Source organism: Pteropus medius, unplaced genomic scaffold, assembly GCF_902729225.1.
Source record: "Pteropus medius unplaced genomic scaffold, Ma_sr-lr_union100, whole genome shotgun sequence".
Taxonomy (NCBI): Eukaryota; Metazoa; Chordata; class Mammalia; order Chiroptera; family Pteropodidae; genus Pteropus; species Pteropus medius.
The window spans coordinates 30089455-30113460 of NW_024349800.1; the positions used below are offsets into that span (position 1 = coordinate 30089455).

Genomic DNA, 24006 nt, shown 5'->3' on the forward strand with positions numbered 1-24006 from the left:
TGTGCCTCCCAGCAGCAGGTCATAAGAAGGGACTGTGAGTGAATGCTATTCCTTCTTCTACCCACACACACCCTTTTATGCACCTTCCTCATTTAAGCTCTTCTTGCTTATAAGGAAATACTGCATAGACTCCTAACAAGGTCCCTGCCCCCAATCTCTACCCTCTCTAAGCCATGCTGCTTGCCAGAGAGCCTGAGGTAGGTGCTCTTCCTTTGAGCACAGCTACTAAGAATTTTCAATGACTCCCCACTGCTGCTGTTAACCTCTAAAAATTTTTAACTGTAGGGCCCCTACCCACTTTTCTACGGAACCTTCCTATTATCATTCTAAACACCATTCCCAGTGAACTGTTTAGTCCCCAGAAACACCTTCCTCACCTTTGCTCACGCAAGCCCTCTGCCCAGCAGGCCCTCTCCTCTGGAACATGTTTAAATCATACTCATCTTTCATGGCCTTTTTGAATGCACTCCTTTGCACAAATCCTCAAGTAATTCCCACACCAAAATTTAGCTTCTCTTCCTTGGATAATTCCCAAAGCATATTGTACAAATAAAACAAACAGATACAAAGCAGATCTTAAATTTGCTCCCCCCAGTGCTAGAGATGCTAACGGTCCCCAACCTTTTTGTCTCCTGAGTCCTTACCTTCGGGGTCCAACAGTTTGGTGAGGCCAAGATGCTGCTCTGCCAGGTTAAAGGCATTCTGCAGATTGTAGTGTGCATTGGATTTCTTGAGTTTGTCAAAATCTATCAGGTCAGGCCTATGCAGAACAGCAATGGAATACAACAAAAAACATGGCTTGAAACCATATCATGTGACCAATGAGACACGATTATTACTCCAAAAGTGCTAGTCACCACTTCACAGAGTAAAACTCTACATTATTATTTAATCATCAAAGAATGAAACCTGATTTTTTTAATAAACACTTCAAAGTTTATTAAGAGGAACTGAGGATAATGGGAGAACTTGTTTATTTTGTCTGGGAGAATTTACATATTCTCTCACATTTTCCTCACATGGAATGCAGGAATTTCCAACGTGGTGCAACATCTAAGGCAACGGATATGAGGATCAAAAGTCACCCAGATCTGCTATGGAAGAATGCGAACACTCTACCCCAGAATTGTTTACCGGTGTTTGTGTATCAGTGCATTGAAGGCCATGCCATCCCTCCAGCTAGTGGTGAAATTGTGAATGTTGACGTTGGGGTACCTGGCAAAGACAAAGCACAACGATTACCAAATACAGGTTTATATTTTGGCTAAATGCAGTGTTTTTTGCTTTTTTGTTTTGTTTTTAAAGTCTGTAAAAATGTGAGGCAGTATTAGTAAGGACAACCAAGTCAGAGCAAATATCACTTCAACTTCGACTTGCTATAAAATAAAAATAAAATGTATATCCATATGGCTTTTTTCTTCTTGGTAATTCAACCTGACAAAAGATGTAAACTGTGTCCTAGATTTAAAACACCACCCTTACTGAGGAAAAAGTGACCACAACCCAGATGCCTCTGACACCTCTTTGCTTCCACTGGCTCTCTACTCTGCCAACAAAGGCATCAGGACCGTGTAGTCACTGAGAACCGATTTCACAGGTTACCTCAGGAGAGGAAATAGCTGGGATTGTCACCTGCTCATGTGACACTCAGCTTGCTTTTTTTCCTTACACCACTGAATGGGATGAAGTTTTGCAAATCAAGTACCTCTCTGAAAAACGTCCCTATGTTGGAAACTTGCCCCTGATCAATCAGCTATTCTATACCACACTGATTATCAGTAACTTTGTATCTGTGACTGATTAAAGGTTCCTGCCCGACTTGATTCCCTTTGTGGTTTCCATACTTGTCACTGACTGATCATGCCCATGACAGTTCTATCCACCCTCCACCAAGTAGTCCCAATAGCAACTCTCCAATTAACCTGGCACATAATCAGTTCTCAGTAAGTGCCTATGAGCCCCGGCAATTTCCACGAGCAACAAAAAAGATGCAGTTCCCTAAAATACATCTTCATGGAAATTTCAATGAAAGAAAAGAAAAAAAAGAGGAAAAATGAGACATAATGCACAGGTTACTCTTACATTTAGTGCACGAAGTGCCCCCATAGCAGCAGAAATAAAAGGAAGGAGAAAACCCACAACTATGGATATGATTCCTAAACATGGTTTGAGGGTTGTAAAGTCCAAGACATACTGTTCTCTGGAGCTTCCTTAATAAAGAGAGGGAGACTGATCGTGGCGATGAGAGGTCCAGGCCATAAATCAGAATTCCTTCCATTCTGAGAGCTAGCTGAAAGGTCAGCCTATCAACTGCTCATGGGCTACATGACAACACTCCTCAATGGCAGCAGTAGAAGCAATACTTGTCAACACCGGGTAAGTGATGACTATAGTGGAACTCAGTCCTGGGCAAGGCGGCCCTGACCTCTGAGTTCACACTCACCCAGCTGTCTTCATCTGGCACCATAACAGCAATGCATCCTTAGCAGACTTCTTCTCTTTGTTGTCTTCGGTTTCCACACTGATATCCTGGATCTAAGATTTACAAAGAAATATTAGACAAATAGATGGGTCAGCTGTCCAACAACACAGAAGAACAGGTCTGCGTATCTTAAAGAGTGAACTCCAGGTCAAAGCTCGGTCCTGTGGACCATGTCCTCAGAGTGTCAACGAGAATGGCTTTCTGAAACCAGGGTTCACTTCATAGAAACGCCAACCAGAGCTAGACTTTCCACTCTGCACAGAGAAAGATGGCAGTGAAGATGGGTTACCTGCATGAATTCTTAGAACCGATTATGGGTCATTTCTACCCTTGAGCTAGCTCATCTTTCCAACTACGAGCTAGCAGGACTGTCCACACGGTACACCTTAAATCTCATCAGAAATATTCAGTTCTGTTTTTCACGACCAAACATTTTCCACACCAGGGTGTGTCCTTCACAGATGAGGATAGTGGGTCAGTCTTCAGGCAGTGGCGTGCACAAACTCTCTGAGAAAGCATGTATCTAACTGCTGTGCTTCTTCCACAGCCTGTGCTATGGTCTGGGTAACTATATCCCCTCTAAACTCTTATACTGACATCCTAAACTTAAAAGGAGATGGTATTAGGAGATGGGGCCACCTTTGGGAGGTGCTTTAGTCATGAGAGTGGAGCTCTCATAAGTGGGATTAGTGCCTTATAAATTAGAGGCTCCAGAGAGATCCTTAGCACCTTCCAATACCGGAGGACACAGCAAGAAGTTTGCTGTCTGGAATAAGGCCCTCATCTGACCATGGTGGCATCCTGATCTCAGAATTACAGCCTCCGGAACTATGGGAAATATATTGGTATTGTTTATAAGCTACTCAGTCTGTGGTATTTTGTTATAGCAGCCCCAATGGTCTAAGACAGTCTGCATTCATAAGCCACTCACAGGCAGCATATTTTTAACATTATACATAGAGCCTGGTCAGTGGGCACCAAAGCCAGCCTGCCTGAGTCTGAACCCAGGCTCCGCCAGCTGCTACGCGTCCTTGGGTTAGTTCCCCAGCTTCCCATCTGAGGAATGGCAGCAGTAAGAGTGGCTCCCTCACAGCGCTGCTGTGCACTTACATGAATAAAGAACATGAAGCACTGAGCTCATGGAGAGGAACCCATAAATGTTAGTGCTTTAGATTAGGGGCTGCCTACCAATTATGTGATTTTAGACAAATGATAAATACCTTTTTGTTTTCAGTTTCTTGCCTATAATAATAAAATGTGGGATGGGGGCTGGAGGTGAATGGTGTTGGCCAAGGAGGCCAGCCATCATCTTTCAGCTCTAACCATTCCGAGGAGGATAAAATAAATAAGTACAAGATTAAAAAGAAACTTTCAACATGAAAAACAACTAGAAGTTGAAATAACTACACTCCTAAAAAAGTTCTCCATTTTTAATTGTGGTAAGTATGTGAAGTCTAAGTTTGCATAAACGCTCAACTCTATTATTAGAATCAGCTCACGTGTAGAAAGTAAATGTAAAGAGTAACTCTCATTCAAAGGGTAAGACAGAGACTCACCAGGGAAGGCAGGTGGAATTTTAGACATTAACCCCTGTCAACTTTCTCATGCTTTTATGTGAAGAAGGAAATTTGTTTCCAGACTTGTTCATTTAGAATAGTCTATCCTTGTGAAATGAAGACAGCTTCCTATTTAGACTAGGCAAACTCAAAGACTTTCATTCCAGTTTCCCACCCCATGTTTTACTCTTTTTTAAAGGACATCAGCATAACACTTGTGTGTCATCATTAGTATTTAATGGATACCTATTTTGTATAGACAAGGCAGGCTACATCCTAGGAGTTCTGGAGCGCGCGCGTGCACACACACACACACACACACTGGGAACCTTAGGACAAGGCTATATACTCAGAAGCTGGGGAAAAAAAGAAATCTTTGTAGCTACGTGGGGAGGGCAAGAACGTAAGCTGGGCCCTGACTCATGCAGAAACAACACATATTTGTAGAACGGGTGATAGTTTAATAAAGCTGCTGGGTCATTCATGTAAGACACTAACACTGCAGGCCATGCAGTGACATCAGTAGCCTATGTTTCTTGCTTCAAAGGAAAAAGAGAAAGTACATATCGGTATTTACAAGTTCAAGTACAGAAAAAAGGCAAGCTGTCAGGAAGTTAATTAGTCAATGACTCAACCCAATTCAGGCCGAGAAGCCTGGAAAGGGCTGCATCTGCCAGCTCACCAATGTGGGCACTGATCCCATATGAAGAGAGGCCACCCTGAGGATGCCCGTCCATGCTCTGATTACTACAGGCCAAAGGCAACAGAAATTGAACTTTTTTACTCCTACGAAACTGAAGTGAGGCTCAAGGAGTGTCCTGTTAACTTCACCTCTGTTGGCCTAAAACCAAGCAATAATTACTGAATTTAATAACATTCACTCCATTTTAAAATCATTCAGGAATGAAATGACAGAAAACTACATAAGAGTTCTGTTTCAAAACAAAGTCATTGACTGCTGTAATTAACTCCATGAATGATGTCATCTTCAATAGGGGCTCGTCCTTAGGCTTACTTCATTAGAATCACAGGGGCTGGGACAGGGACGCTGAATTAGGAAAAGCTTTCCTAATGGCTCGGATGATCAGCCAGGCTGGGAACCACCCATGAGGGGAGTTTCTGTGTATAGCTGCTTCAGCCCCCACCCCCTACACATAAGAGCGTGCGCGGGCACACACACACACCCCATCCCCTCCCCACCGCCCAGAACACTGTTAACTCAAATCCAAACCCAGGGGAAATGAGAAGAAAAAAGATTGGTTACAGGCTGATATCAGAGTTTTAATAAGAATACAAAGAGAGCTATATATAATTTGATTTGTTTTTACCCTTTTTTGGTGAGATTTTCATTGACTCAGAAAAATCAAGCAGATTTTATCAAAGGGGCAGAACAGGAAGGAAAGGCAGGCTACAGAGAACACAGCCACTGAGGAGAAAGACCTGTTAGGACATTTGTTTGTAGAGTAACTTGACACTATGGTAAGAAGTGTTTCCTGCATTTCAATTTTTAATTGAAAAGCATGAGCGTGAATTATTCGCCTGGAGAAAGAACCAATAATCAGGCCGGAGGTGCTTCACAGTCCTGAAATGCTGAGCTCTCTTCTAAGGAGTCAGAGCATGCACTGCAGCCCTGCCTGACTGCCTGTGTGATCCGGATCAAGGCTGCTCTGTTTCCTCATAAAAGTGAAGGAAATGAACAAGATGCCCTTGAGAGTGCCTTCTGGCTCAGAGTACTTCTATACTTGGAGCCTTCCCGTTGACTATAACAAACCCACAACATTGTCGTCAATTCAAACAACCATAAGGCTTTTAGCACATTCCCCAAGAAGACTGCTTCCTCAAATCCAAAGAAGAATGAGAAGGCGAAAACCAAGTTCACATAGGTCATAATCCTAACCATCTTCTCCTAAAAATATTCTGACACGTGCCACATTCTGGTGACGTTCCAACGTTCAGACAGCCTAGTGCTACAACCGAGCATCAACCCATCTTTGCTTATGAAAGCTGAGCAGCTGACAACAGACTTTAGAGTAAGTGCCAGTGAGTGGAAGGCTGGGATGCAACCCAGAAACCCCCTTATCTGACAAGAGAGTCCAAGACTTTCATAAGACAGCAAAACTGAGGGAGGAAGTAGTAGCTGTGCCTACAGTAGGGCAGCTGAATGTGACACACAGCTCCACCCATCTGACTCCAAGATGCCATTTCAACCGGGTCTTCCCAGTCCCTCGAGAATGGGGGAAGGCGAGCTTCACAAAGATGCTCGTACCCTGGAGGAAGGTAGACTCTCCGGGCCAACTCCCTTACCTGGAAGCGCAGGATGATGGTCCAGATGAGGCCAAGGGTCAGCCGGTGGTTCCCATCCACGATATCATGAGACCCCATGTTCTCAAGATGGACTCTTTGTTCCTTCAGGAACTGAAGGGCCTTGTCCACGTTTTCCAGGCAGTGGATGCGCATTCGTCCCTTGGTGGGTTTAGGCTAGAAATGAGTGAGCCAAAGGTGAAAACGGATCATCTAGCGGGGCAGAGACAGGCCCAGAGCTACTGCCCAGAAAATTCACATGTGCCCATTCATGCAGCTCTCTCCTACTCAAACCAAACCATTAAAAACCACGTGTGCTCACTCAGTCCAAGGACAGTATTTATCTAACAGCCTTAGAAAGTTTACTCAAGGGATGGTAACCAACCACTCGAGTTTTTGTTTTGTTTTGTTTTGAAATCATGGAAGCTACACAATTTACAAATGTGCACAGGAACTGGAAGTTTAGAGAAAAAGGAACCCAATTTTTGCAAAGAATTTCAGAGATACTGCTGTTGCCCATAAAATCTTTTGCAGATGAATGGCAAAGCGTCCCTGAAATTTTTCTGGCTGCTTTAAGCTAAAAACAGGTTTGCCACCTGCTGGTTTGGGTGGTTTCCTAGGGGTGGCTCAAAATGAAACAAGGGGACATACCACCAATTCACCACGATCAAGAGAATCAGATGGTTTTGTGAGGATGACAGAGGGAACAGACTAAAAGGGTGTGGCTTATTGAAAATAAAGGAGAAAAAAACAGTCTAATTTGGATACCCTACATGTCTCTTCCTTTTACCCAGTTATATCAAAATTCAAAAAAAGTCCTTGGAAGGTGAACATTTTAAATAAAGCAAAAGATAAACATACACACAGACACAGACACAGACACAGACACACACACACACTTTTCAACGGGTCTCTACAATCTACTGTGTTGAGAACAAGCTCATGTCCTCCCCAACCTGGATCCATCCATCCCCCCAAGCCTCTCTATTTCCCATCACTCCCCCTCTATCAGAAGCTACACCTCAGGCTGATCTCACCATTTCACAAAGACTACACCAGGTTGTGCATACCCCGCTGGCCAGAAGAATGTACTCAACCTGGCTGGCTTGGTGGCTGCCATCCTATCTTCCCAGTGACTTCTTGGCCATCTCACCATAGCCCACCCACCTTTCAAGCTCAGGTCAAGGCATATCCTCCCTTCGAGGAGACATTCCCAGCTATTCCAGTTCTCACAGGTCACCCTTTTCTCACAACTCTATACATTTATGGTTTGGACCACAGAGTTCAGGAACTGATTATAATGTATCTTATATTTTTGATGTTGTTTCATGTATTGCTTTTATTACTTCCAACTAGACCACTGGATTCTTGAGAGGAGGAATGATGCCTTATAATTCTGCTAGGTTCTCAGTGGCCTCTGGTTTATTCAGAGCACAAGGCCCACATGGAGTGAACTGAACACAGACAGACTGGGCGCGGTGTATGTTATATGAGCTGGTGTCACTGGGAAAGGCAACGAACGACTCGGCAGCTGAGGGCACAGTAAGCCCCGCGGTAATGTCTTGCCTGTTTCCCACTTCCCCCGACAGCTGAGATTCTCAGTTATTAGCCACATGGAAAACATCCAAAGGGAAGATGACTTGGGTAACAAGTGGCCATTTTAAGTACCCAAGTCTTAGATTATGTCATTTTTTTCTTGACTTTCTCTTCCTTTACAACAAAGAAATAGTGAGCATAGAAGACTGTGTTTTAACCCTGAGGAAATAAGATTATAAGCAGAGGCCTTACCACAAGTGGCAGATTCTATTTTCAAATAGCAATGGAAAAATAAATGTCTCTAAAAGTCAAGCTTTTCACACTATTATGATAGCTTTCCTTACAGACCACCTGTCCTTCCCAAAAAGAGATTTTCTCTCAGAAACATCACAATTAATTTATTCAGGTATGTGGGAAATGGTAGGATTTGTTATTTATGTTAGGTCAAGTGATAATGTTACATCAAAATCGAGCAATCTAACGGACATAATAAAAAGGTTAGAAGTAGAGCAGAAAGGGGTGGGCTCAAGCTTCATTTCTGTGGCAGACTCTGTATCTGATACTGGCGAGCTCTCTTTCAATGGCCTTCAGTTGGCCTCAGGCATTGTCACGCTGCTCTTCTCAGAGGGAGAGATGGGTGTGGAATCGCAGTGTCCCTCAAGTCCCTCAAGAGACAGGTGGGCCTAGTGCCCCTTGGGTAAGAAGTCACACAACTCTGCATCTGGTTCTCATGTGTATAACTCCAGTTCCTCTGATCTCTGATCAGCGGTAATTTCTCACGGTTGACAAAGTGACTATTCGCAGCAGCCCCTTATTCATCACATATCCAGGTGGCTCTGGATTCAACGAGGCTCCTGGTTAAAACTTTGTTCCAAGTTGAGGGATGGGGATGAACTGCCACTAAGAATGTGTGTGAGCTCTGACATAGGGGCCCTGACATTTCTCTTTGCTGTTCTGAAACCTTTCCCTCTCATCTCTTTTCAACGATTGTGTACTTGACTAGTGGGACAGTGGTCCATCCTCCACGTGCTGTTTCAATCAAAGAAAATTTCTTCACGCTGAGAACCGCAGAGCAATGAAGACAGAAGCATCCTCCTAACTGCAACAGATAAGTCTCCTAAGTCTACCTCCATGTAGGCAGAAAGGTTTATTTCCTAATTGAGGGAGATAGGAATAGTGTGGGTGAAATTACAGAAAGAGCTTGGGAAGAGAATAACAAGGAATAGATGGGAGGCCGTCATCAGGCATAACCACTGCTTCTGCAGACTTTTTCTTAAAAAAAAAAAAAAAAAAAAAAAAGAACCAAAAAAACTCAATCTCAAACGTACATGAGACATTCAAGCCCCTAATATCTCTCCCCAAAATCTCAGTGGAAAGCATGCACATTTTCGCATGAATACGGGGTGCAAAGGCGTGGAGCGGGGAGGATGTGATAGGGGTCCAAACACTTTCCTAAAGGCTGGGGAAGTCTAATGCCGCATGGTAGGGACCCAATGCTGATGCTGACTGGCCATGCCAGATGAGCTAAGGATAGTTCACTCCAGACCTAGACACAACTTAAGTGCCCAGCAAGCACCAGAAACTCTACAGCATGAGACAAAAGAAGAAACTGAAATAAAATTGGCAAATGAACCTCTTTGGGTAAATGATTAGGCTCCTTTCAAATGGTTAAAAAAACAAAAGAAACTCACTGATTTCCAAAAGTCAGAGGAAATGGAAAGCTCTCAGGAGACTCCCTCCCTTTTTGGGAGCAATTCTCCCAAAATCAAACCAAGATGGGGTGAGGGTGGAGGGGTTGATGCTTTGTTTTCCTCTCCTAAAGTATATTTACTTTTTTAATTTTCCTATTGCTCCTGGCCTTTATATCTTTCAAAACATCAAACTAGTGGGCAAACCAGATCTACACAATATGCTTTTGTTGGGCAATTCACTGATGTTAAAATGCTTATGTTCATGTAACAATCTCCCCACGTTCTAGCAAATCACTGTCCTACTTCTTAACTGTTTACCCATAAGATGGGGATATATCAATAATTATCTCAAAGGGCTGCTATATAAGTGAAATAGTAAACTAATCGTTAAGGTGTTCTCAAACCCAGTATCTTTACTAGCAAAGGGCACCTCAAGTATTTTTCTCCCAACAATTAATTCCACTTAAAAAGGGGGACTCTCCCCTTTCCCTATGCTACTTGGGCTTTAAACTGTTTAGAAATAACATACCTTTCTGTAGACAATGGGAAATGTTTAGAACTCTTCCTCTAAGAGCCAGATAAGTTGACATACATCAACTGAAAGACAAATTTAAAAGCCAAAGCAAATATGCCCCCAAATACTGATGACACTATTACTCTTCTAATTCTGCCACCTCAAATAAAATTCTGGACTAGAATGAAAAGAAAAGCTGGTAGAGAAAAATGTGGTTGGTTGCTGTCCTGAGGGAGGAAGAGATGGAATGAGGGAGGGTAGAGGCTGTGAAAATACCTAAACCTCAATACTTGGGCTTCCCTTTATAGTAAGAACTCTATAATTCAAAGATGACTAGCAAACATGTCTGAAAAGCTTGATTTACAGAGATATTTTAAATGTTATTATTGCTCTGTAGCTAGTAACTTAAACTAGGCTAACTTAAACTGTGCAGTGGAAGTGTTTAGGAGATCTGCTTTATCACCTCACTATACCACCTTGACGTTTTTCAAGCACTTTCTCACCTTTCAACTGAAGAGCACTTACCTTCAGTGGCATATTAACCCCTTTTAAACCAGGAAAATAAACAAGACATGGTGAAGGTCAGATGATATGCTGATGGCACAGTATGAGGGGAGTAAAAACAACACTAAAACTTAAGTATACCAACTCCCAAGTCTTGTGTTCTACTTGCTTCGGAGGGGTTTTCTAAAATGTTTTAAGGCACGAGAACAATAATTATAAGAGATTAAGTTTAGGAAGTGTTAATGATCTCACAGAGCTATACCCTGGTCAGGTAAGCTGTGTAGCTTGCAAGATCTAAAAATGATCAGCTGGCATTTACTGAGCAGTAACTCTGTTAACCTCTGTTAGGTGGTTCATATCTGTTATCACATTTAATCCTCACAATAACACTGTATAATAATAATTACTACCGTCGTTTTACAGATAAGAACACACTGGTTTAGAGAGATGACGCAATCCATGCGGCTAGTTAGTAGTATGTGGTGGGCCAGGGATCCAAAACTAGTTCTCTTTATGCTCTACCAAAAACCAAAGTGGCACGTTTCCACATGAAAGGAAATAAAAAGACTCAGTTCCCATCTGGCAGATAGTTATGTTTTTTTTGTTGTTTTTTTGTTTTTGTTTTTGTTTTTAAGAGCTATTTTTATATCACTAAACTTCCATCCTCTCAAAAGGAAGGAGAGGTAACAATGGAGAAAACTAAACACAATGGAACTCGGGAGAGGGGTTCATCTTTCAATAATAAACACTTTTCTTAAGCCTCGCCCCAAGAGTGGCTAATTCTGCCAAAAAAAAGGGGCATTCCCCATCTTGCTTCCATTAATTATTGTCAAATTCCTACTGTGACACAGGTTTGTTCCCAGGGCAACATATGCATTTCTGTCCTGCATGTCGTCTCTGATGGGGCAGACTGGAATGCTATTAATGTAGAGACAAGGATCAATACCAAACTCATGTGACTCAAAACAAGGGGGTTCTGCAGGCACGCAGGTGGTTCCTCTGAGGAAATGCCTATTGTTACTGATCCTCCTTTAAATAATTTTAACAAGCTTCCCCGCTCTTCCCACATCATGGACCGTGTTCCTGTGTTTTGCAGGCGCTTTTCCTGTTTCCCCTCTCTAAGGTCGCTTCTAGCCCTGTATCTTTATCAACCACAGCTCCATTCCAGGCTTTGATCTAGACCCCATCTTCTTTCTGACTTTGAAGGAGTAGGAATTACAGGGCTAAATAACCACCTCTAGTATCTAGTATCTGACAACCCTATTCTAATTGCTTATTAGAGCACCTAGTTCAAGCCCTGCCTCTGAAAAGCAATGTGGCCTTGGTCAAATTCGCCCAAGTGGACCCAATGCCCTTAGAAAGGAAAGATGAATCTGGATGGCTCCTTCCTGGCCCATGGCTCTTGTCCCCACTGCCCACCCAGTCTTGAGTCTGGGTCAATTATATACTGTGGGGTGTCACAATTTGCAGAACTATGGTATAATCACAAAGACAGTTTTTGTCAGAGCTGAGAGATGGAAAAAAGAAAACAAATGTTTCCTGGAGCCAATTTGGCCTCCTTGAAGACGACATAAGGGAGGATTCTTGGCAGGGTATTTTAGGAGGCTGCCGAATAGCTGAGCCACACTGTTCCACCCTGGTAACCCCTACTCTCTCGGGATTTTCTCCATGGGTGTCCAAAGCTGCCTTGAAGCCACCTGGAGCGACAGCTCATCAAAGGTTACAGGGTGGACAGAGCACCAGTATCTTGGAATTTGGAGAAGCCAACTCCAGGCCTAAATCTGTCACAACTCAGCTGAAAGACCTTGCATAGTCTTGAAGTTGCAATACTTATGACATGAAGGGAATCTAACTTAGTGGCCACTAAAGTTACTTCCAGCTATAAAATACAATTTATGTGTTGGAGGGTGGAAGGCTTATTAGCATGCACGGTAAATTCTAACGTGCCTGCTGACCTTAGTGTTCAACTGAAGAGGGAATAGAGAAAAGACACAAACTAGTCTTAGTATACCTGTGTGATGGACACTTGCTTATGCTTTTGTCTTTTAAATCAAAAACAGATTTTCAGCCCCGCCCCCCACACACGTACACACAAATATCTCTCTATTTTATATGAGGGCAGGATAAGAAGCACTACTTTCCAAAATCTCCACTAGTACAACATACAACCAAACTCATTTCACATTAAGTCCCTGAACACCTTCCTACACACCGAACTTTGAGCTTTAAGGAGAATATAAACGATTCTTGCCCGATTAAAATTAATCAGGGAACAACAGACTGTGTTCCTGCTTGTCTCCTCACTGGCTGGCACTCACTCCCAACAAGCTTGAGCACCTTCTCTTTTAGTAGGGCTCAGCGGGAAAGGAGGAGACCGACCGACAGTAGAGTGGGCTGGAGTCCAAGTTCTAATACTTGTGATACTGGCCTTAGGCAGGCAAGACCCTGGTCACTCGGTCTGTTTCTTCTATAAAGCATAAATTATCCATTTCATTAGACTGTGAGAATTAAATGAGATAACGTGTGACAGTAAACACTAAAAACAATACACACTGAAGTTACCATCATCACTTCTTCCAAAAAACAAACTCCAATTTAACCAGGCTGCTTTCCCTATACCAGTTCCTCTCTGATGCCCATCCCCAAATGCTCTCATCAGCCTTGCAAACACCTGACCCCTATAAACTCTGGCTGTCCACACATGAACCTCTACTTCTCCTCCTGGATCCAGCTGGAACCCCACACACATTTTTACGAGGGTTTCTCAACACCCCATCCAGAAGGCCAGACTCCCCTTCTGAACTCTAGGGCTTTGGGGCCATGCATTTAGTACTTTATCACAGTGGTCCCCAACCTTTTTGACACCGGGAACCAGTGCTTCTATGAGAATCTAATGTTTGATGATCTGAGGTGGAGCTGAGGTGGTGATGCTAGTGCTGGGGAGCAGCTGCAAATACAGATGAAGCTTCCCTAGCTCACTGCTCACCTCCTGCTGTGTGGCCCGGTTGCTAACAGGCCACGGACCAGTACTGGTCGCAGCCTGGGGGTTGGGGACCCCTGCTTTATCACATGGTATCTATTATTATTAATTTACTTTCATATTTGTGCAGTGGAACAGCAATTTGACGGGGGCATTTTTCTGTGGCTGCTATTTAGAACAAAAGCAAATTCTCTCACGCAAATGATATTATAAACAACAAGCAGGTTCTGTGGCCAGTCCACAAAATCCCGTTTCAACAATACAGATCAGTATGGTTCTCCTAGCAAAGTCTTTATGTAAAGCTCACTCAGAAGTTCAATGTGAAATTTAAGGCGTAATAAACAAATCTCATGGTAAATCTATCTTTTCCACCTGGCTCAGCCTGTTTTGGAATTAAAGGTGGCCAAAAAAGTGGGGGGGGGGGGGTGGGTTGGTTGCTTTCTCTTCTTTGTGACTAACAAAGTAAGAAGACAGAATATCAGGAAAACGACAGGCGAACAAAAACCCGTGACACCTGCCAAAGGAAACAGCAGGGGCTGAGAGGAGGGCAGAGGTGTTCAGAAAAACCCTGTCCTTTTTCCATCAGAGGTTCTGGCAGGAGCAAGGCAGAAGAAAACTGGCCATCCTACTTAGAACTACTCTTCACTGCTGAGGCTCATGGAGGGAAGGCGACAGGCAAGCTTCAAACCTGGGTTATAATCTGTGGGCTCTACTTTACAACCAAAGCCCAGGCTGACGATATTGTGCCAGAGGCCCTACTCCCTCTAAATGTCAGTGTTGTCGTGGGACACGCCTTTACCTTTCAAGTCCTGCTCTAATCTGGCAAGTGACAAAGTGACCAGCACAGGTTCTATGCCCGCTACTTTTACCTGCTCAGTTGATGCTAAAAACAACAGTCATTTTTAGAGAATTTTAAAGCGAGGCCTTTATAAAGAGTTATAGTCAATAGTAGTTTCAGAATAAGATATTGGAAAATAATGGTTTTCTTTGTCATCAACTCAATCTCAATTAGCAGCAGCTTCCTGGCTCAGCCCAGTTTCCTCACTGCCTCATAAGCTGACATACCTGAAGCAGAGAGAGGGACATTTCTGGGCATGGATCCTACCCACACCAGGACCAGAGCTGGGGATCTCTGCCCTCTGATGTTCCCCAGTGCATCAGAATCAAGTGCCCTGATAACCCAAATGTCTCCCTTAAACCCGCTCAAATTTAACTCGAATTATATTGAGCCAAAATGCAGGGTGGGGTTAGGGTGGAATTGTCTGGTTCAATGCATTCCACTCGGTAAAAATCAAAATTTTTCCTCTGTAAAGAAGGATAAACTGGCTCTAAGAACCTATTAATAAAGTAAATTTAGATACTCCAGGCCCTCAAACATTTATCTACTACCTACTGCCACGCTAAGCTGGTGGTAAGTGCTGGAGCTAAAATGCAGACTGACACATGGCTCCAGATGGAGTGCAAATGTTTGTGTTACCCAGGGTTTTCGATCACTGGTGCAGAAAGCCCAGTGCTGACTGAATGTTATCTGATGATACACACTTAGCTGTGGACATTAATTTACCCAGGCCTAGAAGCTTTAACCATCTCATTAGTTTGGGAATCTGAATATACAAGGCTCCTCTGTGGCAAGCCCTCATGAGGTCCTCTCCTACAGGGAGGGTCTCTAACTTGAGTTCCTGGCAGCCCCTGCAACCAACGGCAAATTCCATGAACCAAATAAACCCCAGGGCCAAACAGGCTAAAAATCTCCAGTCCGAATGCACAAGAGCTTTAGCTCATTCTATCTATGGTATCCTTATTTTTGGAATAAGATTAATCAGACTGCCCAACCTATAATGAGGGTTGGCTGTGAGGAATGGATAGTAAAAGAAGACACTTGAGGTTTTTAACAAAGTCGTAACAATTTCTGGCACTAGCTCATGACAGGTTGGAGATGATGGCCAGCTTATGTTCTTCCCCATCTCCATTCTCCTAGATTTCTGGGTTACCGCAAAAAAAAAAAGAAAAAAATATATATATATATTATTGCCAGCAGCAAATAAACAGAACAGTAGGTAGCATCCACACACAACTAAGAATTATGCTTTGTTGGCTGCTTTTATCCTCCCTATGAATATTTTTGTTGTTCTGTCCAGAAAAAAAAAATGGCAATGGGCCTGATCTCATATATTATGTGGACATAATCAAGGACACAATCTTCTTGGTATAAAAGAATTATGGTCCCTCAAAGGTAAACAATTTACTCCCTACAGCCTGGAAGACTGGACCCTATCGGAACAAAAATAAATGTTCAAACTAATTTCTACCTATGTAACCTTTACTGATTTTTTAAGCTACTTTCAAAACATCATTCAAAAAAAAAAAATCAATAAACAATCATACTAGAGTAAACATTAAGAGAGGAGAAAAATGGTTGAGATGTAGGAGGGAAAGTCTGGCTATAAAAACTCTAAAGGCGTATGTCACAATAATTCTAGCCTACGCTCAGACAAGACTCACTTCAAAAAAAAAAAAATCAAAATGTAATCAATGACCAGCCGTCACCCTCTCCATGTGGGCCCACTGCCTCCACCCTCCACACTCACCCTACAAACCACTTTCGAGACAGCCATCACGGTCTTAGGCAGAAACATCCTTTATTTATCTAGTTTGTCTAGCCTGACCCACAAATTCCCTAAGAAAATGAGACAACGACACCTGCACAATGGAGAACAAAGAGCACGGACAAAACTCACTACAGATGAGATGGGGCCTCACTATATTTTGAAGAGTGGTCTCCAACCTTTTTGGCACCAGGGACCAGTGCTCCTATGAGAATCTAATGCCTGATCACCTGAGGTGGAGCTGAGGCAGTGATGCTAGCACTGAGGAGCGGCTACAAATATAGATGAAGCTTTTTGTTTGCTTGCCCGCTCACCTCCACTGTGTGGCCCAGTTCTTAAAAGGCCATGAACCAGTACTGGTCCATGGCCTGGGGGCTGAGGAACCTTGTTTTAGAGAACTTGTTCTTCAACAAAGAAGCAGGGAGAGAGAAAACCCTGACTGTTCCCCCCACCGGGCTCAAAGAGGAAATTGGGCTAATAATAGGGCAGGGTACAACCTGAGGCCCTTGCCTGTGGTCAGAGGTGTGTGGGTCGGTCTGCACACACAGCCATGTGGCTGTCAAGTTATAGGGTGGAGATCAAGTTAAAAATAAGGCTTTCTGGCAGCCCTGCCAACCACCAGCATATTTTCCTGGTGATGTCACTACAGATGTGGGGCTCTCTCCCTGGGCGTCAGCTTTTGGCTCAGTCCCACCACCACCTACGGAACTGCATCTGCCCTGGTAGAATATAGCATCCATTTTTAAACCACGGTGAGACAAAACCTGTTGGGTCTGTTACAGAGACTGGTTTAAGGTTCATAAAAAGCACATCAGAGACAGCTGCCGTAGCTCTGGTAAACAAAATGGGGATAAAATTTTCACTGTAGGCTAAAACCGCCCCTGCCCAAATGATGCGGTGAATTCATCAGAAGCTGAGTTTCCAAGGAGATGACAAACACCAGCCTTTTCCTCCACCCCCAAAGTAATAAAAAAGTGTTCGGGGAAGAAAGAAAGGGGAAAAAAACCCAAAAAATAAAAAACAAGAACACTGAATCCAATCCTTGCCACTTCGAAACGGCAGCCCAAATTTTCCAGAGAATTAATAAGACAAAGATTAATAAGAAAATGTAAAATTATTCCATGATCTTGTGGGATACAGATCACCTTGGAGCCAGTGGCCCAGCCTGGACCTTCCATTACCAACACTGTGCCCTGTTTAATGGGGAACACCAATCAAACATCTCTCTGACTGAAGGTAGTAAGCTCACAAATTACCAGAACATGGCCACTTTGTTACAGGTTCAAGAATGTCACATGGGAGCTTTCCCCAATGTGCACATCTCACTTATCGAAGTTCTCCTTTTCAAAAATATCAACCATTAATTGCAGAATTCAGCAGGAGGCAAGTCCATACTAGATTTTTCAAAAATATTTCCCACCAACAGTGTAAGACACTAAATAGCATTCTCACTTACCAGCCTCTCTCCAGAGAGGACCTCCAGCAGCTTGATGAGCATCCGTCCATCTCGAAGGTCAGTGTACAGGTCTGTGATCCGGCAGGACACTCTAGCGAGGTGGGAATTGACCCACTTGGTGAAGGTCTTCTTTTGCACGGCTTCACGCTCATCTGCAAGCAGAGGAGAGCTCACTTTACCACTAGTCACAAGCATGGGCAATGGCACCTGTGTGCCAGCAGTCACGGGATCCCAGAAAAAGGAAGAACAGCAAAGCTAAACTCTAATGAAACCTATACTTAGCTTCTCTTAAACACAATCAATTCTTTGGGAATATAAGAATCATGTAAGTCCTTGAACATTTTGAGCCCTTAAGCATGCCACCAGTGGAATATCCTTTGCTTTCATGTCGCTTTCTCCCATCTCCGCTGAAGAGGCAGCAGGGTACAGTAGATCACAGTGGGGTCCTTTGCAGTCCTGCCCTGTAGTGTTAACATTTGACTGGCAAAGTTTCTAATATATGTTATAGTTACTGTTCCTCCACAAGGCGAGTGTAAGGGAAGCACACAACACATGGAAAGATGTGGGGCAGAAAAGCTCAGAAGACATGAAGAAACGCCTTCCCTGCACAAAGAACCAGGCATCACCTAATAAGATAAATTCACTCATGACCTTGATCTGCCATGACCCTTTAACCTATTGAGTCATAAGCCCTGTCAACAACACAGAAAACGGCAGGCAACACGATAGAGTGCAAAGAGATCTGGCTGGGCATGGAGAGAGCAGAGCTCGGGCCTATGGTTTTGCCAAAAATGTGCTCAGACATCAGATTCAGTGTCCCCTTCTGTAAGCTGAGTGGACGGCTACATCGCCAAACTTCAACTTTTCAAACTGAAAAGGTAACTGCTAGGTTATGCTCTAATGTGTGGTAACTGCACATCTAAGTCATCCAGGAAACAGTATTGTGTTTCAAGCCTCAGTGATCAAGTTCTGTCCAATTCAAAGGATAAAAGTCTAGACGTATATTCTCAGAATTGGCCCTTAACATTCCATACAAATAGGCTTCCAATCTTCTTGCCTCTGCAGAAGGTTCGAAAAGACTTTTGGTCGGGATCTACGGAATGTGCCCTGGACCCACCCACCTGTACTTCCTGACAGTTTTCAACAGTCATCTTTCTGATGTGCAAAGCTTTGCTCACTTTCCTCACTTATGCTGGGAAAAAATTTAGAGTATTTAACCACTTATAGAAATTTAGTTACTTATGGTGTCCCATTGGGTTTTTTAGCCCATCCAACTTTTTATTTTATTAGATTCAAAAGATTATTTCCTCTAAGTGTAATAAGTAATGAAGCAAGTGTGGCGAAGTATGTTGCACGTAAGCTTATGCAGGACATAGGAAAGAACGCTTTCGTTATGCTGAAAGTCAGTCCCATTTCATTATGTCTCATTCCGCTGTGGTTTTCCCTTTTAAATAAGGAGTAGGTCTAGTTTCATCAGCATGAATTTGCACACAAAGTACCCAAGACCTACTCTTTCCAGTGCAAGCTCCAAACCCACCAAGATGTTTACGCATTAATCTACAATAAAAGAAAGAGGATCCTACCAATTTTTTATGTATTTCAACGCCAGTGGGTGACAACTAAAAGACCATCCTTGTTTATTGGGTGTGTACCAGGTGGCCTGGGAGTACTGGGTTCCCAGGCTGGCCAGAGGAGCATCCTGGGAAGGTGTGCCTGGAAGGCTTTGCTGAGGCCTCCATCCACCCACCACAGGGAGGGAGGGAGAGAGGCAGAGACAAGGTGGGATAAGCCTTTACTGTTGCCAGCCTGGCAGGTGAGGCAGTTGGGGCCCTTGCCAAGACAGCAGCCACCTGCTGCAGCCAGCAGCTCCTCCCAGTCCAGCATGTCCCTAAAGGAACAGCCTGTCCAGAGGAAAAGAGGGCCTTTCCCCAAGAACAAAGGCCAACCAAAAACAAAAGATCAGAAAGGGCAGGATTGAGGGTAACAAGAAAAAGGCACTGAAGGGCACATGACAGACTGAAAAAGGAGCTGCACCAATAACATCATAATAGGTCACACAGAAAAGATCACATCCATTTTTAATCACACAATCATCCTGATGGATGGTAACTTTACAACAGTGACACAGGGAGCTGGGGTTTTTTTGTTGTTGCTGGTTTTTTTTTTCCCTAAGAGCAGAATACACAGACAAATTAAGCTTCTCCTAGGTATGGTTCAGATGTATTTAGGGTCAAATAATTTTTTTTAATATATATATATAATATCTTTTATGTGCTATACTGGAGTTAGAAATCTCTTTCATAAAGCCCTTGATGGGTATCTCAGGCTGTTTAATTAAAGGGTTTGGGGCTCAAAGTCACTACCACACCCAGCCTATCAAGGGAACAAGATCAAAATGAAAACCTGCTTGTATTAAGCTATTTCTAAATAAACAAACATACAACATGTTCCTTAGTCAACTGTCATTCCTTTGGGTGAATCTCACATTACAGAACCACTCCAGGCTTCTTTCAGGTTGTGAATTAACAGGTCTCTTTACCAGGAGATTCAAAGGATTTGCTTCAAATGACAGCAAATGCACTCCCTACAGCACCCTGTCCTAAAGAGTTACAGCCCTCCCCATAAGGAGACACACATAGAGGTCATGAGTGGAGCAGAGAGAACTGAGTGGAAATAAAACAGGCTGAATGAGGATCTGTGCAGAGAGGGCTTCCCAGAGCTGCTGCAGTCCTCAGAAACGCCATTGGAGGAAAGGAAGAAAAAGGAGGAAAATAAGTTAAAAAATTAAACAAAAGGGTTGTGCCTTCTTGCCCTCTCTCTTGCTCCCCACTTCTCTAGCCTCCTCGCTTCAGGAGCAGGCTCCAGGTAGCATACTAGAAAAATCACACAGAGTCCAAGTTCCTCAGGCTCATGTTGCCACACCAGAAAAGGCGTGGAAGATTCCATCCAGGGACTGGACCAGAACCAACACCTTATGACACACGAGGGGCAGGAAACGGGCTCAGTCGGAGACACAAAGCTCGCCCAGCTTAGCATGTCTTCTTACAATGGATCGCTTGGTGAACAACAATCACTTCTTAGGCCAGAAGGAGGGAAAGGAAGGGAAAAAAAATCTACCCAGCGGATGGGCTGAGGATGAAGCTGCATGTCCTTGGGGACCCCGTCCTTTGTTCCACCCTTCCTGGGAAGGCACAATGACATCACCCCTGCAAACCCAACCCAGCAAGGCCAGGGCAGATCAGGCCAGACGCTTGCCTGAGGAGCAGGAGGCCCTTGGCACCGACAGTGGAAGACAGTCCAGAGGCGTGTTTCCAAGCTCAAGCTGCTGTCACTCTGCTTGAGCTGTGTGAGGAGGTGGAAGGAGTAGCCGAGGGAAGAGAAACCATTTCTAGCTCTACAAGTATGAGCAAAGCTGGTGATGTGAAAGGGAGCTCTAACAAGCTCCCTTATTGATTTGGTTATTTAGATCAGTGGTCCCCAACTGGGAGCGATTATGCTCCCCACGGGTTATCTGGCAATGTCTGGAGCAGTTTCTGATTATCACAACTCAGGGGTAGGTGTTACCAGGCATAAGATAAGTAGAAGCTGGGGATGCTGACGAACCCCCTACAGTGCATAGGACGACCTCCACAACAAAGGACTATCCAGCCCTAGATGTGAGCAGTGCGGGTTGGGTGGAGACATTCTGGGCTTACACCAATAGGAAGTGACATTCATAGTGTCTAGGCCCGCATTCTGCTGAGAGGGACAGCTGAGTTGGGATGCTATTCATTCATTATTCTCTTTACCACATCAAAGTCTTTTTGATACAAATAGTTTGCATGTTGGCTGGTAGCAGCAGAAATTCCCTGCCCTCAGGCCCATCCATTCCACAAAGGGCTTGCAAGGCAAAGAAGCAGCAGCAGTGAGAACCACAAGGGTAGTCTCCATCTGGGTTGGTGTGATAGTGGACATTTCTGTCCCCCACGCCATTTCCATTCTCGTTTTTCCTTGTCAGGGTTTTGTACTGCTATTAATGAAGCCAAATCCTGCCAGCATCTCTTTCCAAGAGAACACAACGGAGTCAGACTCTGGTGGCAGGTTCCTACCCAGCCCTGCCCAAAACTCGGGAGGTGGTGGCTCCAAAAAATAGGCATCTCTTAGGCCTGCTCCCTGTATCTATCTCCCACCTGTGTCTGCCCCTCACCCCACCCCCTCCACACTGCATTTATTCAGATGGACTCACCTAAAGGTTGCTCTAAGACTCACCTAAAGGTTGCTCTAGCATTAAATGGGAGGAGGTAAAATGCACATAAAAGTGCCTGGCTTGTTATAACTGCTCATTAAATTAGTTCCTTCTCCTTTTCCCCAGCGAGGTACCATTCTCATCAGTGCAAACCACTTGAAAAATTTATCAAGGATCATGGAATCATATAATCTCAGGGAAGAACAAACCTTTAGAAGTCATCTGAATCAACCTTCTTTCAAAAGCGAAAAAATAATCCCACCTGGGCCAGCTCCTTAAAAATCCCAGGGAGGGGGAAGCTACATGTGTGTGGCAGGAAGTTGTTGAGTGGCCGAGTAAGAAAATGGTTTGTTCGTTCTCTTTTTAATTACAACAATAATAGCATTCACTCTGTCCAGGGGCCGATCTCCACCTAACTTCTCTGCGAGGCAGGAATTAGTCACTCTCCAGGCAGACAGGCTCCAAAGCCTGGTTCTCAATCACCAGGCAATTAAAGCCTCTAGTGCAACAATTTTTTAAAAATCATGTTTCAACGATTATTTCACCATCCTAACCCAAGTCCTTATTTTGTCAAAGGGTCTGTACCAACACTGGGTAACTCCAATTACTGGGATGGTGACTCCATAAAGACTAGATCTGATTCTGTGGCCACGGAGGCTTGCTACACCTTTGAAGCTACAGAAAATCGTCTCCTCACTCCTCCACATACGGGCAGGCCTTCAGGTGTAAGCACTGCTCACTGATCCCTCTTTGCAATGACTGTCACAGTGTGCTGGGCAGAATGGAACCAAAGATGCTACCTGAGGACACTACTTAGCAGACTGGATATCATCACATACCTGCCGATTCAAGTCAGGACTTGAGGCAGCTGCAGCACTAGCAACAGTCCAGAGGTGGGAAAGTGGGAAACCTAGAGAAGAAAGGGCAAAAAGAACGAGCAGCTCTCCAAAGGAAGGAGCTCGGTGACGCAGTCTACGTGTCAATGCGTGGGAGTCAGGAAGGACTCCTAACATTCTCTTAAAACAACTTTCCCACAAACACAAATTCTACCAAAATATCCCTGGAACCGAGAACCTGGGAACCAGAAGTAGTTCTAAGTGTGAACATTCCGCGAGCTAAATCTTTAGCTCTAAAGGCTCAGAGATGAATTAGCCAACCACCTAGAAAATGAGAACTATAGAGAAAACCCAACCTATATCTACATCGGCTTCTGATCCTTGGAAGGAGTGAATTATAAGTGAAATTCTATTACAATGTTCTTTCCTGAAAACAGAATCTTATAAGATGGCATGCCTGCAATACCACCATCACATGCGCCTGAACAGCAATTTATACTTTCTCAAAGCTCACGATATCTGCACAGCAACGCTGTCAGAGAGGTGAACATCAGAGTTCCCATCATCAAAGCCCAAAAAGCTCAGTGAGGTTAAGAGGGATTAGGAGGCACGGCTACATCTTGTCTTCCAAGCATCTATATTCACTGTCTTTCTTCTGATAAATTACATGAAATTTTCAGAGGACGTCTTAGAGAAAGAGGATGAGATATTTAGATCAGAGAAACATTTACTTAATTTCTACCAAAGGACAGTGAATATCCTCTCCCCATCATCATTCCCTTCTAGAAGTACATAATCGACTTCCTCTCTTTTTAGGGAATAACTATTATCAATATAGATGACTTTATATATTTATTTACTCTGAAGAATTTGCTGTAATTGGAAAAGTGAACACTGTGTGCAGCATGAGTTAAGCTATAGGATACAGAAATAGCGGAGGGCACTGTGTTATGGAAATAACTGTACAGCATCTTTCTGCAATGCCCTCTGCACAGACTGCTAAATAAACACAATCATATTCACCATATGCCACAGTTCCGGCTGTGAAAAGGGGTGGGAGACAGGGACAAAGAAAGGTCTGAAGATATGAGACATCTCTGAATAGAAAATAAGGGAAATACAGAAACGTTTGTTATTCCCCTAAAGACTGAATTTATACCTCATTTATGAGAGCAAATCTTCTACTTTTCAAATAGTCTGAACATGCTGGTATAACCCAAGAATATGTTCTACCAGGATCTTCTTCAGTCGTGCTAAGATAAGAGCCTAATGTAACTAAGAGCTGGCGATCGTGTGCAATTTTTCTTTGTATAGACACA

At 43.7% G+C, this 24006-nt stretch overlaps 1 protein-coding gene across 4 annotated transcripts in view; it reads right to left on the reverse strand.

Moving 5' to 3' along the window:
• Positions 1-24006, reverse strand: part of SPTBN1 (spectrin beta, non-erythrocytic 1) — a 180097-nt gene that overhangs the window by 50140 nt on the left and 105951 nt on the right. For all 4 annotated transcript variants that reach the window (XM_039887149.1, XM_039887150.1, XM_039887151.1 and 1 more), the window contains 5 exons: positions 17627-17778; positions 6343-6516; positions 2444-2535; positions 1135-1215; positions 645-760 (listed from right to left, as the gene is read on the reverse strand). In XM_039887149.1, the coding sequence (XP_039743083.1) occupies positions 645-760; positions 1135-1215; positions 2444-2535; positions 6343-6516; positions 17627-17778 (615 nt within the window). The remainder of the gene's footprint in view (positions 1-644; positions 761-1134; positions 1216-2443; positions 2536-6342; positions 6517-17626; positions 17779-24006) is intronic.